The sequence below is a fragment of the Argentina silus genome, assembly GCF_951799395.1.
Source record: "Argentina silus genome assembly, chromosome: 18".
Lineage (NCBI taxonomy): Eukaryota > Metazoa > Chordata > Actinopteri > Argentiniformes > Argentinidae > Argentina > Argentina silus.
Window position 1 is genome coordinate 17,528,740 of NC_139672.1, and position 15,000 is coordinate 17,543,739.

The 15,000-nt window shown below is 48.7% G+C and overlaps 2 protein-coding genes across 4 annotated transcripts in view; both read left to right on the forward strand.

Annotated features, from left to right (window-relative positions):
* The window catches only part of tbce (tubulin folding cofactor E), a 7,928-nt gene extending 7,164 nt beyond the window's left edge, over window positions 1–764 (forward strand). For 2 of the 3 annotated variants that reach the window (XM_083690673.1, XM_083690674.1), the window contains exon 17: window positions 1–404. This exon is cut by the window's left edge and continues 678 nt beyond it. Coding sequence is in view for 1 of the 3 variants with exons in the window: in XM_083690675.1 (XP_083546801.1) it covers window positions 507–527 (21 nt within the window). In the remaining 2 variants the exon portion in view is untranslated. Of the gene's footprint in view, window positions 405–506 lie in introns of those variants that run through there. The other variant, XM_083690675.1, reaches the window with a different exon arrangement.
* A 1,238-nt stretch (window positions 765–2,002) lies between these two features.
* The window catches only part of LOC310818630 (nidogen-1-like), a gene marked incomplete at both ends in the record, with an annotated part of 26,704 nt that continues 13,706 nt past the window's right edge, over window positions 2,003–15,000 (forward strand). Inside the window, 7 exons of the mRNA XM_083689628.1 lie at window positions 2,003–2,194; window positions 11,452–11,754; window positions 11,976–12,208; window positions 12,483–12,847; window positions 13,369–13,509; window positions 13,688–13,939; window positions 14,920–15,000. The exon at window positions 14,920–15,000 is cut by the window's right edge and continues 120 nt beyond it. Of these exons, the coding sequence (XP_083545754.1) occupies window positions 2,003–2,194; window positions 11,452–11,754; window positions 11,976–12,208; window positions 12,483–12,847; window positions 13,369–13,509; window positions 13,688–13,939; window positions 14,920–15,000 (1,567 nt within the window). The remainder of the gene's footprint in view (window positions 2,195–11,451; window positions 11,755–11,975; window positions 12,209–12,482; window positions 12,848–13,368; window positions 13,510–13,687; window positions 13,940–14,919) is intronic.

Genomic DNA, 15,000 nt, shown 5'->3' on the forward strand with positions numbered 1-15,000 from the left:
AGAAGAGGCAACACTTAAAGCATGAAACGCCACCGCAAATAATCCCTGTTACCTTCAAGGTCGACTCTGGGATGTGACGTCACACCAGAAGGTCACAGCAGCTTTAACGAAACGTATCTGGAGTAAAGATGTGAAAAGCGGTCGGCACTCGTTGGATACGTGTGGCGGAGTTTACGGTCTCCTCTCGTTTCTTGACCTCTGGTAGCGACGCCCCGCTCTTTTCCCTGTGAAGCCATATCCCAGAGTCCCCCTTTAACTGGTTGTCAGCTGGGGGGGTGAAGTCTTCACAAAATCATTAGGTTCCTTTGTGTGGAATATGTAGCCTACTGGAAACACTTATAAAAAGATGTGCACTTCAAACAATGTTTAATAATAAAGTGCTGAATAAATTTGTTACGTGTCAATACGTCTTGTTCATGTGTCAAGCATAAACCGAAAATCAGAGGCTTTCTAAATTAAAAGTTTTCCCATATGTCAGTTGTAAATTCAAATCACTTCTTCAACAGACTGAATTGAAAGCGAATTGACTCCAAGACCATGAATCCCAGGGGAGGCTGGTGGAGGCTGGTGGAGGCAGGGAACAGAGGACGGCCTCATTGTAATACATGGAACGGAGTCAGGAATGGTGTCAATCTGATGAATCCACAGACCACAGCTTCGTTGTCTCATCATTTTCCATTCAAACAGCTGTCTAACCGCCAAGCCAGAGTTGGACCTCACAACAACATGGTGTTCTATGAGGAATGTCTGACTGTCTGTCTTTCTGTCTGGGGGAAATTAGCACTTTTAAGATGTGTTTTGGGTCTAAATACATGACTATTGGGTCTAAATACATGACTATTGGGTATACCTGCTGTTGAGGTATGTGATTGTGTGCTGTACTAGACTTGTAAACTCAAGTGTTGCCCTCAGACCTTGAGGATGTCCTCTTGGCCTAACGGTAGACGCTTGTGTCTTCCACGTGGGAGAGCCGGGTTCAAACCCTGCCCTGAACCATTAGGATCAAGTGCATATAGTTTCTACCAGTCTTAAACTTAGACATTATTGGCATATACATCATATCATATACTTCTGTTATCAGAAAGTTGAACGGAGTCAGGAATGGTGTCAATCTGATGGATCTACAGACGACAGCTTCGTTGTCTCATCATTGTCCATCCAAACAGCTGTCTAACCGCCAAGCCAGAGTTGGACCTCACAGATGTCTTTCTATTTTATTATCAGAGAAGAGTGTCGGTCTGAATACAGATCCACTAAATGTTTCACCAAAGCCAAGGCAATTAGGCAACCCTCTGTGTGGGTGTCCCACAGGGGAGGCTGGTGGAGGTAGAAATCAGAGGATGGGCTCATTGTAATGCATGGAATGGAATTGGGAATGGTAAGTTTGATACCATTCCTCATTCCATTCCACGCATTACAATGAGCCCATCCTACAATTTCTACCTCCACCAGCCTCCCCTGGTGTCCCATGCAGACCCTATGTTTCTGGATTACGATGTCCCCTTGCCTCTACCCTTTAAACCCCTGTAGATCTTAAACTCCTGGATAGGCTATAGAACACATGTTACCCAGCCTATAAGAAGACATATAGTCAAGCAATTACCATACAGTCTTATCTAGTATCTACAGGGGAGGCTGGTGGAGGCAGAAATCGGAAATCGGAGGACGAGCTCATTGTAATGTATGGTATGGAGTTAGGAATGGTATCAAACATTCCTCATTCCATGCATTACAATGAGCTCGACCTCCGATTTCTACCTCCACCAGCCTCCCGTCCTCAACACCTGTTTGAGCCTGAGCAGAGCGCAGAGAGGGTGGGGGGGGGGCTAGAGGTCGATTAGGAGCCCAGCGGACGTCCCCGCCCTGAACTCCACCCTCCCGTTTTATGAACTTTTTACCGCTGCCTCTTCATTCCGATTCCGCTATTGTGCGCTGCGTCGGAACCGCTCTTAAACTGTTTAGGTCGAACATCAACAGAATTCTGGCACCGAGGTATCTAAACATGGGTCTTTGGCTAGGATGGGCAACTCTTTTCGCCCTTGCGGTATCAGTGATCGGGGTGAGCCGACGCGACATGTTTGATTACGGGGAGAGAGCCGGGGACCAGGTCTTGGAACCCGGGACGGACGAGACCCAAGAGTTCCTGTTGGACCAATCAATGTTTTTCTTCGATGGCGATTATAATACTATTTACGTGAGTAGCCTATGTTTATTTTTGCGCTCCTGAGTCAATGAAATGATGCAGCTTTAGGAATAATTGCAAAAGTCTGTTGTACGGACTAACGGTAACTGTCCCAATCTGTAGGATATACCCAACAGCAACATTCACCTATTAATTAACTCGCAAATACACTTTAGATCTATATATACGAAATATCTTACGTAATGGTCGCATACAACTGCAACCATTGTCTGAAACCCACCAATTATATGTTGAGCCCCTCCAAATTGTCAACCTTAGCCCAAATGTGGATATTTCAGGTAAAGAGGGAACAAAGGTTCTCACACCAAACGGTTGTTCCCCGGAATAGGTCTCTCTCTGACCCCGTTCACAATTAGGCCTAAACAGCGCTCATGCAATATCAATCAAATCAATCAGTGCAACTTTCTCAACACCCAGAATAGTATCTCTCTATCTCTCTCTCCCTCTCTATCTCTCTCTCTCTCTCTCTGTCTCATTGTCAGACCATGTGGAATGTTGATTAAGGGTTGGAATGTTGGTCAATTAATTACAGAGCAGATGACACTCTCAACACGCAGCGTTCTCACACTGGCGCTTGCATGTGTGAGAAACCGCTGCTCTGTGATATGATGTATGACATTAACATACCAGCCGGCAGACACGTGACTGCTGACCGTGGAGAATCATATACTTTGTCTGTCTGTCTGTCCCGGTTATCTACACAGGCAGGAATGCTGCTGCTTATCCATAACTTTAGAAACGTTGCACAACATCTACTGTAACATTGCCCGCCCCCCAACCCTCTTCCTATATCCCCCCCTCTCTTTCTCATTCTCTTTGTCTTCTCTTTCTCCCTTCTCTCTCTTTCTGTCTCTCTCTCTCTACTCCCTCTCTTCCCCTTCCCTTTTTCTCTGTCTTCCCCTTCTCTCTCTCTCTCTCTTCCCCCCTCTCTCTCTCTCTCTTCCCCCCTCTCTCTCTCTCTCTCCCCTCCCTCTCTCCCCCCCCCCCCCCCCATCCTCTCTTATCTTTTACTTGTCTACTACTTTATCATTAATTCATGTTTAAGGTCTATTAGTTCAGGGCCTCAGACGGTGCGGTGTCTGACAACGACAGGCCTGTTCATTAAATACCTCTTAGCTTCATTGTTCTACACTTGACAACATTAACCCCCGCAGCCCCAGGTGAGCTCATCAGAAAGCCTTGTGGTCGGAGACGAGACCCTGCTTTTGTGTCGGGATCAAAAGGCAGAGACGCTCTCAACCATCTGACAAGGTCCCACACTGGTCCATTATCTGTGTGTGAGAGACACACACACACACACACACACACTTATCTCAAAGGACCCCCAGCCCCCTCAGTAGGCAGGCTAGACTCAACTGATAGTCAGTGAAGATGCTAATCACGTTGACTTGGCTTCATTTGATGTGACTTCAGAGATAATTCTGTATTTTCCTACTTTTGAATACACCTTTGAGACATATTTACTTGGACTTTTCTCGACAACTCTGACAAATGTTCTTCTCTTGACATGAGGTCCCACACAGACATCCTCTTTCAAAGCCCAGAGATTCCAACACGCTTGTGGTTTTTAGAGCTTTTTCGAGATCTCCTCCTGTTGACTCGACCCCCACCCCAATAACGCTCCCATTCCAACCTCCCACCCCAATAACGCTCCCATTCCAACCTCCCACCCCAATAACGCTCCCATTCCAACATCAACCCCAATAACGCTCCCATTCCAACATCAACCCCAATAACGCTCCCATTCCAACATCAACCCCAATAACGCTCCCATTCCAACCTACCACCCCAAAATACAGCCGCCCTCTCTGATTTGCTGTAGGTGAACTATTTGAAAATTTTTTTGGTAGAGTTCATAAAGAGCTAAAATACAGTTTAATCCCTGATTGTCAAAAACTCAACTGTTCAGTTAAGATGACACACACACACCACACACACACGCACACACATATCAATAACACATCACAACTTCATCAACAGCCACAACACACGGTCTTTTCCGCCTGCAGTGTTGCAAAGCGCCTAATTGGTCGTTACGCGTTAGGGCCCGCCCCTTCTCTTTTAAGTGTCTATAAGTGCTTCCTCCAATGGCTGACTTCCTGCTGGTCTGTGATCTTTCAGGCGTCACAGACGGACGGACCCAAGGCTGCTGGAATGAAACCAGATCTTAGTATAGTAGAAAGTAGAGTTAGTCTGTATATACCACCCATCCACAGGTTGTCTCTCTCTCTTTCTCTCTCTCTCTGTCTCTCTCTTTCTTCTTTCTCTCTCTCTCTGTCTCTCTCTTTCTTCTTTCTTTCTCTCTCTCTCTCTCTTTCTCTCTCTCTCTCTGTTTGTCTCTCTCTCTCTCTGTCTCCCTCTCTCTCTCTGTCTCCCTCTCTCTCTCTGTTTGTCTCTCTCTCTTTCAGTCTATATAGTATAATAGTCTATATAGTATATATAGTATAATAGTCTATATAGTATAGTGAGTACGTATATCCCACCCACTAACAACAGACCCCTGAGGGCAACACACAACCAGACAACCATTGTTCTTTGTACCCCCCCCCCAGTGTTTCTGTGCTGTGGCAGAACCTCCCCCCCCCCCCCCCGCCAGTGTTTCTGTGCTGTGAGAGTACTCCCATAATTCATAAAGGAAGTCCTTGACATGGAGGAAAGCTCACTCCGATATTTGTCAAAGTGAAAGAAAAACAAACTATTACAGTTCAAAGAAAGATTGCAACGGGATTCTCCTGCTGTGTGTGTTTGATTGAATTCCCACTTGAACCCCTTCCCCCCACCCCAGCAAGACCCAGGAACAGACCCAGATGAGACACACCACTGAAGAAGAGTCTTTCACTTCAGACACGCGTGTGTTTGTACTGGGAGATGGTGTAAATCTCATTGGCATGTTACTGCTGTGTGTCATCTGGAGATGTTCTCATTCCCACGTCTGCTTCTCCTGCTAAACACCACTCCCACACCCTGTGGGCATGAGGGATTTCCCCTCCTCTCAGCTCTCCTTGTCCCCCTCTCTCTCTCTCTCTCTCTCTCTCCCTCTCTCCCACTGTCTGTAGTGCTTCAACAGATGCCCGAGAACCACCCCTCCTTCCCTCCCTCCCTCCATCTGTCCCTCCTCCCGTCCTTCCTCCCTCCATCCGTCCATCTCTCTCCCCTCCGCAGGTCGGGGTTGTGTTGCTCCACTGAGTGCATTTCCAGCCCCTCCAGCTGTCTTTGATATTGCCCCCCACCCCACACAAACACACACACAAACACACACACACACACACACACACACACACACACACCCCTATGGGGGGGAATGCTTAGAGGGTGGCAGGGGGTAAGTGAGGAGGATGTGTGTGTGCGTTTGTTTAGTTGTGTGTGTGTGTGTGTGTGTTTGTCAAGATGTGTGTGTGTGTGTATGAGTGGGGGGTCTTGAGGGGGTTAAATTCCATCAGTGCCCTCTGTGGGAGTGGGAGAAGATCGAGGTCCCTCTCAAACCTTCATGTGTGTGTTTGTTCAGGGGTGAGCGCAGCAGTGTGAGGTGATTACTAACTGCTGTCGAAACATAAACGGATTAAAGAAGAACAATTAGTTTTCTGTGACTTTATCCTCCACCGTCTGGGTTCAACAGGTTTCTCAGGGTGATTCAACCACTTTCAACTGCTGGTGACACTCAGTCTGTGTGTACAAACAAAGTACATTTCTCTCTCTCTCTCTCTCCCTCCCTCTCTCTCTCTCTCTCTCTCCCTCCCTCTCTCTCTCTCTCTCCCTCCCTCCCTCTCTCATGCTTGGTGTTTAGAAGGAAGAGAGGCTGCTGTGAACCCTGACTGACCTGTATAGTCTTGTCTGAAGGGTTGGTGTGACAATGACCTATGGCTTACCCTGTCTGAGGACTATAGTACTATTATCTGTACAGACTAATGGAGGCCTAGGAAGTTCTGTGTGTGTGTGTGTGTGTGTGTGTGTGTGTGTGTGTGTGTGTGTGTGTGTGTGTGTGATGAGGACTATAGTACTATAACCTGTACAGACTAATGGAGGCTTAGGTAATACACGTGTTCTGCGTGTGTGTGAGGTTCGCTGGTGTTAAGTACTATGCTGAGGAAGTGTCTACACTCTTTGCAACGGTTGCAATTGAACACACACACACGCATACACACACACACACACACACACACACACTGGTACAGTACGGAATCTGAAGGATCTGTCCGTGCACATCTGGAATGTCTGCTGTCGACCAGGCATGGGCATCTGTCTCCTGAAACAGGTGGTTAGTCTCTCTCTCTCTCTCTACTTCCCTCCCTCTGTCTCTCTCTCTCTCCCTCCCTCCCCCCCCCCCGGTCTCTCTCTCTCTCTCTCTCCCTCCCTCCCCCTCGGTCTTTCTCTCTCTCTACTTCCCTCCCTCGGTCTCTCTCTCTCTCTACTTCCCTCCCTCTGTCTCTCTCTCCCTCCCTCCCTCTCTCCCTTTATCTCTCTCTCTCCCTCCCTCCCTCTCTCCCTTTATCTCTCTCTCCGTCCCTCCCTCCCTCTCTCTCTGTCCTTGTCTTCCACCCTCCTAATGATAACGATGATTGCAGGCTTCAAGGACCTGAACTATGTGTACTTCTCAAAGATGTTTAGCATAACTGTACTTAGACCTTAAACTTAGTGGTGTCTAATGTGTTTATGCGTGTGTGTGTGTGTGTGTTCTTTGTAAGAATTTAATCTTGCAGGACAGCCTTGAACCCTCGACGTAGGCCTAGTTTCAGAGACAAGGCCCATGCACAATGGAGAATATCCTGAAAGTGCTTTCTAGTCTATCAGCCGGTTTAAACACAAAGGGCAGGTTTCCTGTAACAGTTTAATCCTAATCCTAGACTAAAAAGCATCTTCAATGGACATTGTCTATTGAAGTGGGATTTAGTCGAGGACTAAGATTAATCTGTGTCCTGGAAAACCAGCCCCCAAAAAGTGCAATTGTTAATGCGTCCAGTTTAGTCAGTCCTGATGTTCTCAAGACACCTTAACACAACCACAACCCAACCAAACCTCTCTCTGGCCTTAAACCCTTCAGAATGGAGGAAGCAAGTTAGCCTTTAGCTTCAGCTAGCCACACAAAAGCCCCCCTGTCTAGTCACATTGCACACCACAGTAGAGGAGTAGGAGTAGTATTAATCTACTCTGATCTAATCTACAGTAATGAGAGTAGTTAGTTAGTAGTGAACCTAGTAGTTGGTTAGTTAGTAGTGAACCTAGTAGTTGGTTAGTTAGTAGTGAACCTAGTAGTTGGTTAGTTAGTAGTGAACCTAGTAGTTGGTTGCTGTCCACCTCTGTCCAGGTTCAGCTCCTCTCTCTCTGCGGGGCTCTTCTGTTGTTCTCTCCTAGTTAATACATGCAAAAATGTCAAGAGATTTCTGGCAAAAATGCAATGATACTTATTCCAACCAGATGTGTGTGTGTGTGTGTGTGTGTCTGAGCCTGTGGGTGTGTGTGTGTGTGTGTGTGTGTGTGTGTGTGTGTCTGAGCCTGTGTGTGTGTGTGTGTGTGTGTGTGTGTGTGTCTGCTCCTTCCATTGTTGTTAAAGAGACCTGGGGGTCCGAGCTTCGTTTGTTGTTCTCTAATGACACGTCCTTGAGAGGCCTGGTGAACGACCACACACACACACACAGGCTCAGACACACAGGCTCAGACACACACACAGGCTCAGACACACAGGCTCACACACACACACACACAGCTAACACCGCTAACACGCCCAGGCTAAGTTAATGCTGTCATTTTCGCTAGAGTTAGCCTTCTGTAACCCAGAGGCTGGTTAGCCAGACGACAGTACTTACAGGTACATGGCTACATGGCTACTTACAGGTACATGGCTACATGGCTACTTACAGGTACATGGCTACATGGCTACTTACAGGTACATGGCTACATGGCTACTTACAGGTACATGGCTACATGGCTACTTACAGGTACATGGCTACATGGCTACTTACAGGTACATGGCTACATGGCTACTTACAGGTACATGGCTACATGGCTACTTACAGGTACATGGCTACATGGCTACTTACAGGTACATGGCTACTTACAGGTACATGGCTACATGGCTACATGGCTACATGGCTGATCACTGTGGGCACGGTCTTCTGAAGGATATGGCACGATATGTGTGGAGGGTCTGGTTGTGTTTATTTCCATCTGTGGCTCAGTTGGTAGAGCACGGCGCTAACAACTCTTAGTTTGAGGATTTGATTCCTGCTGGGACCATCTATACTGAAATGTATGCGCTCACTGCAGTGTAAGTGGCTTTGGATAAAAGCGTCAGATAAATGGCGTATCTTTGAAATCTGGTCTTCTTCCTCTCCTGTGCTGACTGCAGCCATGCACATATGCACTCATAGCTGGTTTAAGTGTAGCTTTAAGGAGTGTGTGTGTGTGTGTGTGTGTGTGTGTGTCAGAGAGACCTCTTCACCCCCACTACCCCCCTGTACTAACCCTAACCCCTGTACTAACCCTAACCCTAAAGACCTCTTCACCCCCACTACCCCCCTATACTAACCCTAACCCTAGAGACCTCTTCACCCCCACTACCCCCCTGTACTAACCCTAACCCTAACCCTAAAGACCTCTTCACCCCCACTACCCCCCTGTACTAACCCTAACCCTAAAGACCTCTTCACCCCCACTACCCCCCTGTACTAACCCTAACCCTAAAGACCTCTTCACCCTCACTACCCCCTGGTACTAACCCTAAAGACCTCTTCACCCCCACTACCCCCCGGTACTAACCCTAACCCTAAAGACCTCTTCACCCTCACTACCCCCCGGTACTAACCCTAAAGACCTCTTCACCCTCACTACCCCCCTGTACTAACCCTAACCCTAAAGACCTCTTCACCCCCACTACCCCCCGGTACAGTTTCTCTCCTGTAAAGGCTTTGATAAAGGTGTCTGCTAAATGTCTCAAATGTAAATGATGGCGCCAGTCTAGTGTCTCTCCTCCCATTACTTCCCAGGCATCCCGTGTGTGTGTGTGTGTGTGTGTGTGTGTGTGTGTGTGTGTGTGTGTGTGTGTGTGTGTGTGCGCGTGCCCTTGGGGAGGTTCTGTTAGTGTTTGTTTTCATCTCCAAGCAGAGATAGGGAGGTAAAGAGGGTCTCAGAGACCCTGTTATCTCCGCTACAGGTCTTTCATGTCCACAAGTCTGGCCACAGTGTAAGCCACCGACCGGGGTTCGAAACAAGGTCTCCCTCTTTAGCTCGGGGGGCTATACTGTAGGTCTATGGCAAGATCTGACATGGTCATCGAACCACCTCTGCTACAACGGTATGTAAAGTTCTGAGAATGTTCCGAACATTTTGAACATTGTTTTGAATAGAGCGGATCTACCAAGGTTGGATTGTTTGGGTTACAGGGGATAGGGGTGAGTGGGGGGGGGGGGTGAGTGGGGGGGGGGGGGGGGGGGGATTGGATGCCTGGGTTAGCTTAGTTAAAGGGATAGTTCACTATTTTACACCTTTACACCAACAAAAAAACCCAATGAAAGTGATTAGGGAACAAACTAAAAGTTTAACATTTGTGGCCAAATCGCCTCAAAGTAACTCTGTTTTTGGGTTCCACAATCACTCCCCGTTGTGTTTTTGTTAGCGGTGGCTAAAGTTAGCTGAAGATAGTAGGGGCTTTTTAAACATCTCTGAACCATGGATTACAGTTTTATATAAATTGGTGAACTATCCCTTTAACTGTGGTAAACATTGTAAATCTGCCCAGGGATGTTCTGGTTCACTAAGAGAGCTTAACATTGACCCTGGTTTTATTCTAAATTATCTGTCTTCAGGATAAGCCTTTAGTGTGTGTGTGTGTGTGTGTGTGCTAATGTTTGTGTGTGTGCGTGTGCTTGCTTGCTTGCTTACATGTGTGCATGTGATTGTGTGTGTGGTTACGTATGTGTATGTATGTTTACGTGTGTGCTTACGTGTGAGTGTGTGAGTGTTCTTACGTGTGTGTGTGTGTGTGTATGTGTGCCTGCTTACGTGTGTGTGAGTGTGTGAGTGTGCTTACGTGTGTGTGTGTCTGTGTCTGTGTCTGTTAACTGAAACAACCTTCCACTGACCAGTCCCATGCAGTGACAGCTGGGTGGATCCAGGCTTTACTGCAGCACAGAGCTACAGATTCATCTGGGCCCAGTCGTCATGGTGCAGACCTGAACCCATCAAACCACAAAAGATCCTTTCTTTCTTTCTTTCTTTCTTTCTTTCACTCTTTTCTTTCTTTCTTTCTTTCTTTCTTTCTTTCTTTCTTTCTTTCTTTCTTTCTTTCTTTCTTTCTTTCTTATTGTGGGTTGGTTATGTGTTGGAGGATGGAGAATAATTCCTTGGCATTCCTGTAGGTTGACAAGGCTTGGGAAGGGCGTGGGAGGTTAGGCCTTACAGCAGATTCCAGCCTTCCGGAGGGTTCTGGAGGGTTCCGGAGGGTTCTGGAGGCTAAGAGGCGGAACATTGACAGTGGTGTTGTACTTATGGTGCATTCACATGTTCCTCTGAAACTCACAGCTTCCCCACTGAGATTTAGCATAGGATTTTGCATAGAGCCTCCCTATTGGCTAGTTCTGAGATAACAAACCTATCAGAGATGTCCTCGTGACTGTCAGAGGAGCACATTAATGCACCATAGCCAGGGTTTCTGGCCTTGACTAATGGCAGAGGAGGGGGGGTCAGTGGATGGTGGGGGAGTGTGTGTGTGAGTGAGGGTGAGTGTGTGGGGTGGGGGGGGGGTAAGGCTGTTAGAGGCTCTTATGTGCATGTGTTTGTGTGTGTGTGTGTGTGTGTGTATGTGTATGTGCATGTGTTTCTGTGTGTGTGTGTGTGTGTATGTGCATGTGTTTCTGTGTGTGTGTGTGTGTGTGTGTATGTGCATGTGTTTCTGTGTGTGTGTGTGTGTGAGAGAATGAGTGTGTGAGAATGAGTTTGTGGGGTGGGGGGGGGGGTAAGGCTGTTAGAGGCTCTTGTGAGGGCTTGTGTGTGTGTGTGTGTGTGTGTGTGTGGGTGTGTGTGGGTGTGTGTGGGTGTGTGTGTGGGTGTGTGTGTGGTGAGTGTTAAGATTTACTGGCCAATTAATCTCTGAGGAGTCGACCCGTGCAGTCCTACAGGATATTAACTTAGCAGCAGCACCAGGCGTGAACCAGAACACACACTATTCACTGGAGGTGCGCGTGCGTGCGTGCGTGTGTGTGTGTGTGTGTGTGCATGTCCGTCCTTCTTCTTATCCTCCTCTCCTCTCCCCCCAGATCAACACCAACGGCTTCGTGTCGCTGGAGAACCCTCCCGCGGAGTCCGACTACCTGGGAAAGATGCCGGCCGGCTTCGGAATGCTGGCGGTGTTCCAGGGGGACCTGGACACGAGCGACGGCGTGGGGAAGGTGTTCTACCGCCAGGACAGCAGTCCCTCCGTCCTGCTGCGTGCCGGGGAGCACATCGGCCTGGCCTTCCCCCAGGACGACGAGATAGAGCCCACACACACCTTCATCATCACCTGGGAGAATGTGGCGGCTCACGGGACCGCTGGGAGGGGGGACGGTCTGGACCGGAAGGTGAGGGCTTAACTAGCGTGCACTCACACACACACCCTCACCTACGCACACACACACACACACACTCACACACATATACACACACACACTCACACACAGACAGACACGCGCACGTGCACACACATATATACACACACACACACACTCATATATATTTTTTCCTTGATACCCATTAACCCTAACTGAACCGTCCCTTTAATTCTATCTGTGGTCCCGTACAGAGAAACACGTTCCAGCTGGTGGTGGCATCCATGGTGTCAGCCTCCTACGCTCTGCTGTTCTACCCTGAGGACGGCCTGCAGTACGTCTCCACACCTGTGGAGGGCGTGAGCACCCCGGTCCAGGCTGGCTTTGATCAGGGCATGGTGAACCAGTGGTTCTCCTGGAGCAGCTCCCAGGGGGATTACTACCGCATCACCACGGACCACCAGGACTCTATCAGGGACCTCTCAGAGTAAGGGTTGGACTGGCTGACACACACACACACACACACACATACACATGCACGCACGCACACACACACACACACACACACACACACACATATGCATACACACACACACACACTCACTCACTCTACCTGTCGGTAATAGAGCTGTAATAACAAGATAATTACAGCTGTATCAAGTGCTTTGCCAAGAAAAAGGGTGTTATAACAGTTTGAGGTTAGGTTAAATATCTCTATTTCTATTTGTAGAAGATTAGCTAAGGCCTTTGTGTCCCTCCAGACAGACCAACTCGGCCCGGCGTGGCGTGTGGGTGTATGAGATAGGCACCTCCCCCTTCTTCTCCTCCATCACCCCGGGTCAGGTCACCGAACTCCCCCTCCTCCCCTCACCACGGCAACCTGGAGGAGGTCAACAGGAAGTGGTGTTCCCCCCATACGAGCCTGAGGAGGAGGAGGAGGAGGAGGAGGACTGGCTACCGACCGTCCACCCGGTCCAGTACCAGCCCCGGTACCCGATTCAGGAGCCCTTCCAGACAGTTCCCCCTGTCCAGCCCCGGCCCACCCAGCCCAGACCCCCCCAGCCCAGACCCCCCCAGCCCCAGTCTCCACAGGTGGTGGTCGTCGATGGGGACCTCAATGTGGACGGTGAGACAGAAGAGAAAACCCTTGTTTATAATTCTGGTTGACATTTGTCAGAAAATCAAATGGAACTTTATTTATATAACTTTACGTTTCATAGAGGGATGCAACACAGTGGAGGTAGAAATAGGAGGACCGACTCATTGTAATGCATGAGATGGAAGAACACATTGATGAAGAACCCATTTTGGTGCCATGTAGAACCTTTGGGTTCCATTTAGAACTCTCTGTGGAAAGGGTTCTACGTGGAACCCAAAAGGGTTCCCCTACAGGGACAAATGTAGAACACCACCAGTATGTGTCTGTAGCTGAGGCTGTGTCTGTAGCTGAGGCTGTGTCTGTGTCTGCTTCTCTCTCCACAGTGTGTGTCTGTATCTGAGGTTGTGTCTGTAGCTGAGGCTGTGTCTGTGTCTGCTTCTCTCTCCACAGTGTGTGTCTGTATCTGAGGTTGTGTCTGTATCTGAGGTTGTGTCTGTAGCTGAGGTTGTGTCTGTAGCTGACGGTGTGTCTGTTTCTCTCTCCACCAGTGTACACCTACAACTTCGGAACGTGCGCCAACAACCGTGAGAAGTGTTCTGAGTTCGCCGTCTGTCGCGACTACACCAACGGCTACTGCTGTGCCTGTAGGCCCGGTTTCTACGGCAACGGCAAGGACTGCGTCGCCGAGGGTAAGAACCCGCTGGGACCATATATACTGAGACATGTACGCACTCACTGCAATGGAAGACAGTATTATGACAGTAGAATATCTTTCGTCCAATCAACTGTCAGTGTTATCACAGCGGAATGTCTTTCGTCCAGTCAGCAGTCAGTATTTTCACAGCAGAATGTCTTTCGTCCAATCAGGTAAACCCCAGAGGATGAACGGCAAGGTGAGCGGCCGGGTGTTTGTGGGCGACGCCCCCTCGCCCCTCGAGTTCTCCAACAACGACCTGCACTCGTACGTGGTGGCCAACGACGGACGGGCGTACGTGGCGATCAGCGCCATCCCGGCGGCCCTGGGCCCGTCCCTGCAGCCCCTGTCCTCCCTGGGGGGCGTCATCGGCTGGGCCTTCGCCCTGGCGCAGCCGGGGCACCAGAACGGCTTCAGCATCATCGGTAAGAACCGCTGTTGAGGGTCGTCTCAATCAATCAGTCGATCAATAAATCAATCAATAAATCAGTCACAAACTTAGATATACTTATAGTAATTCACTTTGGATAAAAGTGAGTAAGCTAAATCACTCAAATGTAAATGTAATGTAATTGAATGTAATCCATCAATCAATAATCGGTCAATCAATAATGACATTAATCCAGACAGAGATGTGGATTGCTAGCAGGGTAACATGCAGGGTTGGGTTCAACAAAATTAGATTTCAATCCAGAAAGTGATTTTACATGTACAATTCCAAAGCATTGCCAATAAATGCCTGATTAGTCTGATTAATCTCTGAGTTGTAATTTCGATGTACTTCCTGAAGCGACTGAATGAGATGCCATGACGTCGAAGGAAACAGAAACAGAAGCACTGACTGTCTTTGTCTTCTCTGCTCTCAGTTCCTTCACGTTTCCTCAACTCTGGAACTAGTAACTGTAGTTGCCAACAGGGGAGGCTGCTGGAGGTAGACATCGGAGGACAGGCTCATTGTAATGCACGGAATGGAATGAGGATGAATTCCCCATCCCGTTCCATTCATTACAATGAGCCCGTCCTCCAATGTCTACCTCCGCCAGCCTCCCTTGTGTAACAGCCAACAATTCTGAGCTCCAGTGACTCGTAACTTCACAGAAAAAAGCGATTGTGGAAGTTTGTGTCCAGAGCGGTGTTGGTGGAGCCTAATGGTATTATTCCAGCTCATTGCTTCCAGCTGGCCAGAGATCAACAGAGATCTCTCCAAACGCTGCTCTTTGAAGTGTCGTTCCACTGGCACTGGGAGAAGCCCGGAGCCAGAGGATACACAGGAGGGTGTGTGTGCGTGGGAATATGCGCGTGTGTGTGTGTGTGTGTGTGTGTGTCGGAGGTCACCCTAGAGATCCTGTAACCTCACTCTCAATCACCCCTCTTTCCTGCTCTCACACACACACACACACACCAGGTGGAGTGTTCACCAGGCAGGCAGAGGTGACCTTCTCCCCGGGGAACGAGAAGCTGTCCATCAAGCAGAAGTTTGGGGGGA